Source organism: Ictalurus furcatus, chromosome 1 (assembly GCF_023375685.1).
Source record: "Ictalurus furcatus strain D&B chromosome 1, Billie_1.0, whole genome shotgun sequence".
NCBI classification, from domain to species: domain Eukaryota; kingdom Metazoa; phylum Chordata; class Actinopteri; order Siluriformes; family Ictaluridae; genus Ictalurus; species Ictalurus furcatus.
In genome coordinates, this window is record NC_071255.1 from 12,167,982 (window position 1) to 12,180,219 (window position 12,238).

Below are 12,238 nucleotides of genomic sequence, written 5' to 3' on the forward strand. Positions count from 1 at the left end.
TGTCCTTTTATTCATTTTCTTTCACAGATTTTTTTTTTTTTGGTGACTTGAAGCATTAGTCAGAACTGTCAGATGGGACACAAGATTTTATTCTCACATTGCAACGCCCACCTACTCTTTTTCCCGTATGTTTCTGAAACAAAAAATAGGTGGGTGGACTTTAAATGCTTCTAAAATTGTGACCTAGATGAATCAGTTGGGAAAATTTGAAATGATCAAATTTGGGGGACTGAATAACAATCCGTGCTGTTATTCTTAATTTACTTTTGATGAATTATTTTATATATGAAGATATCTCTTATACTGGGTAAGCAAAAAGATTATGGTGTTGACTGTGAATATTCACATTTCAAAACATGGAGGAGGAAAAAATAAATGTAAAAAAAAAAAAAAAAAAAAAGGAAGTGTTTGGTTTTTCTGTTTTGGGTGTTCCATTACAACAAAGTCACATTTCTAATAATTTTTCAGCTGTGATTTTTATTTTGATGCAAGGCATAGAATATTGTGATGCCTGATTTATTTAGGTAAAATTCAAGAAGTTGATATTTGCAAACGGAAGTGTGCTAAAATGAAGATAATTGACGTTTGACAACATTTAACTGTTTTCGTACATAATATTCAGTCAAAATATACTGAAGGAGTCCCAGCTACCCATTAGTCTTAACAGCTTTACATTTACTGAGCTTAGCAAAAAGAAATAAAGAAAGAAAAAAAGCATTAACATATAAAGAACTTTCAAGTACAAAAAAACAAACAAACAATGTATACCTAGTCAAAATATTGAATTAATCTGGAAAGCCTATATCTGCATCAAGCAAAAATGTTAGCTGTTCAATAGTAACTAAGGATGTTTTGTTTCCATTTGGGGGAGGGGGGTGTAAAAACAGGATTTAGCCTGTACAGAATAATCTGACCTTAGACATATGTTTTATTTTTTTCATGGTCAATGGTGTCTTGATTTATTTAAGATCATGTATACTGTTTGGTGTATTTGCCTTTGTTTGTAGAAATGTATTTGATTTAATTACAGTTACTTGCTACAAAACAAGATCTAGGCAGCTACAGAGCATTTTAAACTAGCCCAATTTTTTTCATATATATATATAATATATTGTGTGTGTGTGTGTGTGTGTGTGTGTGTGTGTGTGTTTTTCCTATTGTTGGTCACTCAGAAGAGGTAATTAGTATTTCAAAGGAATTTAAAATGTAGGGTGTTTGGAATGAGGATTTGTTAAATAGCTAATATATAATTGACGGGCCGCCGCTTCATACAACAGACATACTTGAATTTTGTTTTCAGATTTTAAACAAAAGCTCTCATCTTGATAAATAAATCTTTGCAGTATTTCAAATTGTTCCACAAGTCCACAAAATCCGTGAAGTATTTACACAATCAGTGAATCCCAATCAAAGTCATCCTGAATCTCTTCACTGTTGCTGTGGAGATGCTTCATCGCGGGTCGGTTTCGAGGTGTCAAAGGTTGTGCTTGAATAGCTATGGATGACAGAACAGTGTAACGTTAGACTCGGCTTGAAACACACAGGATGAAAGATTATTCCTCTCTCTTGATATTTCAAAGCCCGTGCAAGATCCAATGTGTAAAAGTCAGTTGCAATATGTTAAAATTAATGCTACAGACATAACAAAAGCATCAACAGTACAAAAAATCTCAATTCTTTTTACTATGATGATTATATACCATTCATTATTTTTAGTAGGTTGTTTACTGTAACTTTCTAGTGGTTTAATGCAGTAAGTCTTCACCTTATTGAATTTTACTTTGCAAACAGATCTCAAAAAACTGCTATAACTAGTGGCCCCTATGAAATATAAGCAAAAATAAATATCAAACAGTAACGCATTTATTTTATTATTAAGATGACGTTATTGAGTGATATTTTAAATGTTAGGACTGTGGCATTTTTTTTTTAAACACAGAATTATTAAGCAGTGCATGCTTCCGTTCTACAAAAAATGATCGCAACCTGGTTTCAAAATGATCGCAACCTTTACAATAAATTCTTAGTGACATCACTAAACTTGTTTAATGTTTAATAAGGTTGGGGACATTTATAGAGGGATCCTGCTCAACGTTGTAAAAAAAATAATAATAATTCTCCGGTTAAATAATATACTCACTGAAAATGTTATTAGGAACACCTGTACACCTACTCATTCATGCAATTATCTAATCAGCCAATCATGTGGCAGCAGTGCAATGCATAAAATAATACAGATACAGGCCAAGCGCTTCAGGTAATGTTCACATCAAATATCAGAATGGGGGTAAATGGCATGGCTGTTGGTGCCAGTTGGGCTGGTCTGAATATTTCAGAAACTGCTGATCTGTGTTTTTCATGCACAGCACTCTAGAGTTTTATGGAGTTAAATTTCTGCCAAAAGTACTGAATGCAACTTTTCAAGAAATGAACAAAATTATACAAGGACAAAGAAGAAAAACACCGAATGTGAAAACTGAACTTGGTGGCAAAAATGTAACATGGTCTTCAAATAAACAGTATTCTTTATCCGTTTTCTAAGCTTCGTTTTCACTAATCATGGTTTATGAATGTGATGCCAGAGTTTTCATTTACACTTTCAAACTGTTCATTTATGCTCGAAGTTTACGTTCGCCATTCTAGCACAAACCTCACGTGTGGGCGGGGCTCAACAGCAGTTTACTCTCATTGGCTAGTGAGATTTGGTCCAGCTGAGGAGGAGAACGATGACAATGACGCTCTGTGCTGCTCCTGAGATCTCATCTCAAAAAAAACAGTTGTATGATACTACCCAAACCTCAGATATTAATTATGAAGTAATCCATCCATCCATCTTCTATACCGCTTAATCCTTTTCAGGGTCGCGGGGAAACCTGGAGCCTATCCCAGGGAGCATTGGGCACGAGGCAGGGTACACCTTGGACAGGGTGCCAGTCCATCGCAGGGCACAATCACATACACACTCATTCATACACTACGGACACTTTGGACACGCCAATCAGCCTACCATGCATGTCTTTGGACTGGGGGACGAAATCAGAGTACCCGGAGGAAACCCCCGCAGCACGGGGAGAACATGCAAACTCCACACACCCAGGGCCACGGTGGGAATCGAACCCCCGACCCTGGAGGTGTGAGCGAATGTGCTAACCACTAAGCCTAACTATACACACTAACTATACACAGAACCGCATCCAGAACGCTCTCCAAAATTTGCGACACTGAAGTCTCTACTTCCTGGTCAGGGAGCTGTTGATCCAAATTGCACTAGCCAATGAGAGTAAATTGCTGTGAAGCCCCGCCCACACGTGAGACGTGTGCCAGAATGGTGAGCGTAAACTTGCGGAGCGTAAATGAAAACTCAGGCAGCGCATTCAAAAACTACAATTAGTGAAAATGAAGCTTAGAAAACTGTTAACATAGAACACTGTTTACTTGAAGACCGTGTTACATTTTTGCCACTGAGTTCACTGTTTTCAGTTTCAGAGTGTTTTTCTTTTCCCATTGTATACTGTATATTTTTCAATATGTTCAATATTTTTGGCACAAATTTAATTCCATAGCGTTTACACAGAATGGTGAGAAGAAAACCCTCCAGTGAACAGAATTCTATGGGTAAGAAATGCTTTGTTGCTGAGAGAGGTCAGAGGAGAATAGCCAGACAGGTTTGAGCTGACAGGAAGGTTACTGTACATCAAATAACCACTCTTTACACGTGTGGTGAGCAGAAAACACATCTCAGAATGCACAACACGCTGAAACTTGAGGTGGATGGGATACAAACGCAGAAGATCACATTATGGTCCAATGTTGTCAGCCAAGAACTGGAATCTGAGTGGGGACAGGCTTACTGAAACTGGGTAGCTGAAGATATGAAAAACGTTGCCTAGTCTTTATCCAATCTTCAGCTGTCGAGTTTCGATGAACCTTTGCTTACAGTGAATGAACAGGTGTACCGATGTTCTTACAAATCATCTAGAAGTGACCAAATCTCTAGCTCGGTGTATAGACTTACTATTGGATGGCAGAGGCTGGCTAGCAGCTGGCTGGGTTTCAAGGTTCCTCTGTGAATTCTGACTATGGCTCTGAGGAGTCAGAGTTTTCCTGTGGCTCTGAACAGGTGGACCACCGCTACAGTGCGGGAGCTGGGGAGGTAAGCTAAGTGGAGAGGGCTGCGTTAAATGCGACAGAGGTGGATGAGCAGCCGACTGCATGTTGGTAAGAGGTGAAGCTAACGGGTTCAGAGATGACGGGCTGCCCGTCTGTGAGCCGATGATACCCCTGTGAGTGAAGAAGCGGTTGAGCGAATCACAAAGCGAGATGAAGAGAGCTGGATCCAGCGCCCAATCACAGAGTTCTGCTTGACGCATGCTCTCTACCAGGTCTGAAATGCAAAAGGAATTGTATATAAATACAATGCAAAACAATATGCATTGCCCCTCCCCCTTATATTATCTTAAAAATGCTACTGGCAAACTGACCTGGGTGATTGGTGAGATCTATATTAGACCAGTCCAAACTGTTGGCAATTCTGAAGCTCTCTCTTAAAGACTCAGCATTACTGAACCAGTCTGCAGGAACAACTGAGAAAATTAAGAAAACAGAGACTATGACTTTTTTTTTTTGTATTGAGAAATGGCTAGGAATAAACACACAAGGACACTTTGTTGCACTTACCGTTGTTATGTAGCAGTCTGTCAGGCTCAGCGTTAGCCGGTGGGTTTTGATTAGAAGTGAAACTCGGGTTAAGGTTAGGCGTGAAGTTGGTACCGATGTGCATACTAGTGGTCATGTGTGTGGGTGGATTGGTGCTGGGGCAGTGGTGAGGTGACAGAGGTGGCAGCGTTGGTGTGTGGAGCGGTGCAATATCACTCGGTATTCCAAGAAGACTGGTGGTATCCGCTGCAAGAAACAAAAGTTAGTGTTACTATCTACTGTTCTACCAAGAAGCCTTGTTGATGTTCTGTGTATAGTGGTTTTGCAATAATATCCAGCCCCCCTGGAATTGATTAGATTTGTCAGATATTCTTCCTGTCACGATTTTTATTCAGCTGCATCATACTACCCATGCACTACCTAGACAAGGCCTTCAAGCAAAACTCGGCGCAAAACCAAGAGAGAGACTGATGAGGGAAGCCATAGTGACACCAACAGTCACTCTGAAGGAGAGTGAAGTGAAGGTGCACCACATAACCACTTCAAGAGAATTCTGAGTGGGTGGCAAGAAAGAAACCACTGCTCAAAAAGAGCCATATATAAGCATGAGAGTGACCCAGTGAAGATGCCCCCCCAAAAAAAATGCCTATAGTGAAATGTGGTGTTGGTAGCATCATGCGCTGGAGATATTTTTCATCCTCAGAACCTAGGCTTCTTGTCAAACTTAAAGGGACAATGGATGTACATATAGTTAGCTATCACAAGAGAACCTGCTTCAGTCTGCTAAAAAAAATAAAGCTTGGATGAAAAACTTTATCTCTGAACAGGAAAATTGTCCAAAATCAAGGTCAATGCAGTGCAGGAGTGGTTAAAAGCAAAAAGGTAAATGTTCTACAGCAGCCGAGTCAAAGTCAAGTTCTGAATCCCACTGAGAATCTGTGGAACTGTTTGAAAATTGCGGTTAACCAACAACATTATTTATTTATTTTATTGCATAAAAAGGTGGTACTAATCTGAAGGGGGCTGAATACTTTATGCAAGCAGCATTTTTCTTTATAATTTTTAATTTTTTAAATTAAAGATCTGCTGACAAATAATGCATTTTGAATTTAAGATCATTTTTTCAAATTTCATATTGGTTTAGAATATATATATATATATATATATATATATATATATATATATATATATATATATATATATAATCTGGCTGGTACAATCTGTGTCATTTGTAATCCAGACCAATCTAATGACTTTTAAGGGGGTTGAGTACTTTTGCAAGGCACTGTATTTTTTTTCTTCCTCTGAAACTTCCTCCGAGTCCTGTATTTATGAAGCATTATACATGTATTTTAATGTGTTATGTCTTACATTATATCTGCCATAAACCTGTATAAATGCTCACAAGTAGTTATAGTTATTGTACATGCACAACATTCTACAAAGCATGAGTGTATGACTTTATACTGTAATGTCACATTACATAGTGCATTATAATACAATGCTGTGAAAAAGTATTTTTTAGTTTTTTCTGTTTTTGTGTATATCCCGTACTAAATAGTTTTAGATATTCTTCGAGCATGAACTGCCTTTGTTTTATCTTGGATTTTGTTTTAATTTCTAAAACAAGTTAGTATGAAATATACACAAAAACAGAAGAAATCAGGATGGGGGCAAATACTTTCACAGCACTGTATCTGTGCATAAAATGGCATCTTTTGAAAAACTTAAAAAAGTGATGATGGGTACAGTAAAAAGACTTTTAGAAACACTGCAAATGCTATAATGCATTATCACTTGTGTGCACAGATAAAAAGTCTGTGCATGGTGTGTTCATGGCAAACAAATTAATTGTGATGTGTTATACATTATAACCTGACATTATGAAGTAAAAAAATGCAAGAGTTATACTTATATGCTTATGAGCTATTATATAGGCTTATGCTAGACATTGTAAGCTATTATGTACCATATGCTGTTTATAATGCATTATGAATGCAGGATTCATAGGACGTGTCACACATAGATTTTACCAAAGTGATTATTTTCAGGAAGATTCATTCATCCATCCATCCATTCATCCATCCACTTTCAGTAATTGATTTATCCTGGTCAGGGTCTTGGTGGATCCAGAGCCTAACCCGGGAACGCTGGGAGCGACGTGGGAATACACCCTCAATGGGATGCCAATCCATTGCAGGGCATCATACACACACGCACACACACACACACACACACACACACACACACACACACACACACACACACACACACACACACACACACATTCATACCCTGATTCACCATAGGGGCAATTTAGGTGGTGGATGAAACCAGAGAACCCAGATGAAACCCACTCAGACACAACGAAAAACATGCTAAATTCTACACTAACAGTTACCCGAACTCAGGATCAAGCCACATGCTATGCGATGACAAATCTGCACTGCTGTGCCATATCAACAAAAATGTATTGTATAAAAATAAGAGAAACTGAACAGAACTAAAGGAGGAAAAGGACTGATCTAGTTTTTTATGCTTCACTTACACTGTGAAGTGACTCTCTCTCTCACAGAGCGACAGAGAGACTGAAATGAAGTGTAGAGGTCCGGCAGGTTGAGATCGGCGAAGGAGAAACGCAGCGGCGGCTCAGCTGAAGGGACAGTGGCAGGGGCAGGGGCTGTATTTAATGGGGCAGGTGGACGCTGATGGGAAAACATGCGTAATAGAATCAGGTTCATTTGGAGCCCAGAATAAAAATCTGTTATTTCCATAGTTATTAATCTAGTCTATCTTTTTTATTGATCTATCTTTTGTTTGAGTTCAGATCACAGTACTCCTGAGAGAGTAAAGAATCATAAAAATGTCCTGGTTTGGGTGTTTTTGTGTTGTACACTGACAGCTCTACCCTGAAAGGTGTGTTTGACATTTAACCATTAACCATTTTCTTCAGCAAAAAGTTATTTTAGGCCCGGCAGAACCTAGTTTGGTTTTGAAACGCATCACTCTGTGGCAGATGTGAGAATGCCACTTCTTTTTATCCCCTTCTCTTGAAGGGGACTGTACTATAGTAAGAAATGTAACTAGCAAGAGAGGGTGATTGGTGTAGCTGGTCCTGTGCACCTATTTCTGTTTTCTTTATCCAAGTCTATTTGTTTCTTTTCAAGAGGCTATTAGGATTGAAGAAAAGAGAGGAAAAGTAACCATAGATTGGGAAAGCTCTGAGTAGCACTGGGTCAGTTCCAGAAAGCAGGATTTCCCAGATTATGTTGTTACAGATTTGCGAAAATCGAGATTTTTAAGGGCTGTATTCCGAGTTGAGGTAAGTTAAGCTTGTATGCAGTATTTAGATCGCAGACATAATACTTCTACTCTACTCAGATAATGTGGGAGCTATGCATGCGGGGGTGAAATTTGACTAAACTCTATGCGTGATTCTGACCTTGGACTTAAGCGCAATTTTTTGAGGGATATCAAGTAAGGAGCAGTATTAAGTCCAGCGCCACTGCCTGACAGTTTGATTCAACCACAAGGTCATGCTGAATTTTATGTTTTGGGCTCGAATTCCATTTGAGACCAATATTAAATACATGCAGTGGGGGAAATAAGTATTGAACGGGTCAACATTTTTTTCAGTAAATATATTTCCAATGAGGCTATTCACATGAAATTTTCACCAGACATCAGTATTAACTCAAAAAATCCACACACATAAATAAATCCAAACATTAAAGTCCATAAATGAAGTTATGTGTAATGAAGCAGAATGATACAAAAAAGTATTGAACACGCTAACTGAAATTTATTTAATACTTAGTGGAGAAGCCTTTGTTTGTAATGACAGCTTCAAGATGCCTCCTGTCTGAAGAAATTAATCAGCCACAGTATTCAGGTGTGATTTTTGCCCATTCTTCTAAACATATTGTCTTTAAATCTTGTACAATTGGATTCGAGTCAGGTGATTGACTGGGCCATTCTAACACCTTGATTTTTCTCTGAAACCAATTGAGAGTTTCCTTTGTTGTATGCTTTGGATCGTTGTCCTGCTGTAAGGTCCACCCATGTCTCATCTTCATCATCCTGGTGGATGGCAGCAGATTCTTCTCAAGAATCTCCCGGTAAAGGGCTCCATTCATCGTTCCTTCAATTCTAATTATGTGAAGTCTGCCAGTACCATGTGATGAAAAACAGCCCCACACCATGATGCTTCCATCTCCAAACTTCACTGTTGGTATAGTGTTTTTACGGTGATGTGCAGTGCCATTTCTTCTCCAAACATGGTGTGTAGTATGACAGCCAAAAAGTTCAATTTTGCTCTCCTCTGACCAGACTACACTCTCCCAGTATTTCATAGGCTTGTCCAAATGAGTTGTAGCAAACTTTAAATGAGCTTCGACATGCCTTTTCTTTAGTAATGGAGTCTTGTGGGGTGAGCATGAGCAGTGGAGTGCATTGCCTATTGTTTTCTCTGTGATGACGGAACCTGTTGCCTCCAAGTGTTTCTGGAGCTCTTTCTGAGTGGTCCTTGGCTCTTGGGCTCCAGATTTCTTGAGTTAACACTGATGTCTGGTGAAAATTTCACGTGAATAACTGGAATAACATGTATGTATATATATATATATATATATATATATATATATATATATATATATATATATATACATACATATACACATATAACAATATATTTACTGAAAAAAATGACACGTTCAATACTTTTTCCCCACTGTAAATATCCATCCATTTTTCATACCGAATCAAATTATCAAATTTCCTAATGACATACATGCGTCATTTGCTGAAATCAACAATAAAACTGTTATTAGACTATTATTATCATCTCCAATTGCTTTTTATGGATCCTGGACATTAAGGGTCCCCTTAATGCACTGGTTAATGCACTGGGCTAGCTGCTCAAGACCATTTTCATTCTCCTTTTGTTTCCTTTCTAAAAGGGACCGTTTGTAATTTTCAGAGGCTCCTATGTTAAATGAACCTGCACAAGCTGCTGATTCCTGATTCCCACAGAAAAAAAAAATATCAGAGTAAGGTTTCACACTGTTTGTCTTCACTACAATCTATAACTGAACAAATGTTCAGTGTTTGACTGATGATGGTGTTTAAAGAATGCCATGAATGTGCACGATCCTCCTTCAGGCTATAAATTATTGGGCTAGCTAATTGTGATCGGGTTATGGTTACAACGGATCTGCAGGTGCAAGGTTTGGCTAATCAACTTTTTTTTTATTTATATTTATTTATTTGGATTATTTTGGTACATCATCCCTGGTCCTGTATGTGTCCTTGAACCTTTTTAACCTTTTCCTAGTAAGTATAGTGTACAGACCAGAAGCTGCAAGCACAGGTGATTTGTACCTTGCATGGAGGTGGAGACAGAGTAATTTTGATCTCTTGTGGAAGAGGGAGTTGCTCAGCTTGACTGATATGTGTTTTGTCCACTGTGGATGGAGATTTTTCAGGGACTTCCTGCAGTAGTAGAAAATGCATTGCTTAAGACAACACCTACTGTATGTCTGTTTTCCACAATAACAAAATAGTAAATGAATAAAGTCTGAGGACTCTACCATCTCCTCCTCACTTGTAGGACAAGGTCTTTTTGCACCTCTAGCCTGATGTTGGTCAGGTGGCCCATCCATCGTCCAATAAGAACCCTGAACACAGAGACGGAAACATTTAGCTTGGCTATAAACTATGTCTCATATTCAAGGGCCTAAGATTATATGAAATGAATTATAGATAGATATAAACGATTAGAGTGGCAAATAATTGTTTACTAGGGTCTCTAAAAGCAATGGTTTCAAGATAATCGACTTTGCAGGGGTTATGAAAGCACAATTCATTTCTGATCAAATTTAGTTGTCACGTAAAAAAAAAAATGCTAAGCTATAGTAAGATTAAATGTAATCATGCTTGACATGAACTAAAAGCTACAGAATAATTTTAAAATATGCATGTACATCAGAGAGATAAAGGCATGTGGCTGAAAGTCAGAATCAATAAACATTCTCAGTGTGGACTGAATAATAGAAATTGATTTTCAAAAACTACACACACTTATCGGAGCCCGGGGGACGCGCCACAATTTTGTTTTGTATGTACAGTAGTAAAAAGCCCTCCCACCTTTTGAAGTCACTAAAACATTTTGTATTCTTAATATTGAATAATATCACCTTCCCAGGGTCGCTCTGTGGTCTTGGAACTTTCCGGAAGCATTTATTCAGGGAGAGATTATGTCGAATTGAATTCTGCATGAAAAGAAAAAAAAAAAAAAGCAGAAACCTTCTTTGAGTCTAAATGTGTTTGCAAATTTCACCAAATATATGGCATGCAGCACACTTTAATAAGCAATAGAATATTATTTTGAAGCATATAAGCTCTCTGCACTACCTTCCAGCCTCTTCCTGCTCTGCTGTAGAATGGGAATGTATCACTAATCCAAGTGTAGATGTCGTTCAGACTCAGCTTTCCCTCTGGAGCAGAGCTTATTGCCATTGCGATGAGTGTGGCATAACTATGTGGTGGCTTCCCTTTGGAGTTTGGTGGAGGGGAGGAGGATGGGATGGACGGGGGTGTATCTCGTTCTCTTCCTCGTTCTCGCTTTTTCTCCCCTCGTTCTTTCCCTGAGCGGAGACTGCTCATTCCCAGCTGCGGGAGCCAGTCAATGCTGGTCAAACTGGAGTCCAGCTCTGACGTCATGGTCAAGGATGTTGCTGCAGTGCAGGGAGAATCAGGCAGAATGAAAGGTTCTGATTTGAGCCAAATAATGCAATGGAATAAACAGCAATAGGAATCCTGAATCCAAAGTTTGAATTGCTAAAATGACTTCCTAGCTGGGCTAAGAGCCCAGCTAGGAAGAAAAAAAAGATGAACAAAACTTAATAAGGGTTCTCAAAAGAAGTTCAGCACAGGACATGTTCCTATAGATTGATGAATAGTTTTACATTCTTTCCTGTTAGACTCAGATGTTATTAGTGTATGTTTGAGCAGGAGAGAGCGAGAGAGAGAGAAAAGAGCAAGACAGAGATTGAGTGAAGCAGAGATAAATAAAGCAAAGAAGGAAAGAAAGAAAGGGAACTCTTGCCTCTCGTCTGTCAACAGGCCTCAGGCTTCCCGCTGTCAATTTTTAATGCCGTCATCTGTTACACAGGACTATAGCAACTCCCTGAGTGTTTATTTCCCCTTCTTCTTTTCTTTCTCTCTTCCTCTTTCGGTTTATCAGTCGTTCATTTCCCATCCAAACAGCCCGGCAAGGCGTCGTGAAGGTTTAACCTCTCCCTCCGTAATGTTTGTTTAAGCCAAAAAGAGGGGGAGAAGAAAGAAAAAAATGTCTTTGGAAAAGTTCTTCCTTTTTCTCTCTCTCTCTCTCTCTCCCTCTCTCCCCTCCCTTTCTCTGAAGAACGTCACACACTCCACCTTCAGTATTCCTCTCTTCCTTTTCCACGCCTCTATTTGGGCGCTCTCTGCCCCCTCCTACCTCTCATGGCCACACCCACTCTGTCTGCTATTGAGGAAATTATATCGAGGACCGCGATAGGCCTGAGTCATAAAGCAACAATGCCCA

General features: G+C 38.9%; 1 protein-coding gene across 2 annotated transcripts; it reads right to left on the reverse strand.

Moving 5' to 3' along the window:
• Positions 1-12,211, reverse strand: foxj2 (forkhead box J2). Of its 2 annotated transcripts, none has more exons than XM_053626007.1 (10): positions 11,759-12,211; positions 11,065-11,387; positions 10,848-10,922; positions 10,242-10,328; positions 10,033-10,143; positions 7,205-7,361; positions 4,678-4,902; positions 4,482-4,571; positions 4,016-4,384; positions 1-1,495 (listed from the first exon to the last, which is right to left on the reverse strand). In XM_053626007.1, the coding sequence occupies exons 2-10, from the start codon at positions 11,371-11,373 to the stop codon at positions 1,386-1,388; spliced, it is 1,533 nt and encodes a 510-aa protein (XP_053481982.1). In that variant the 5' UTR covers positions 11,374-11,387; positions 11,759-12,211; the 3' UTR covers positions 1-1,385. The 2 variants fall into 2 exon arrangements, with proteins under 2 accessions (XP_053481982.1, XP_053481972.1); XM_053625997.1 differs by having other exon boundaries at positions 4,482-4,583.
• Positions 12,212-12,238: the final 27 nt, after the last annotated feature.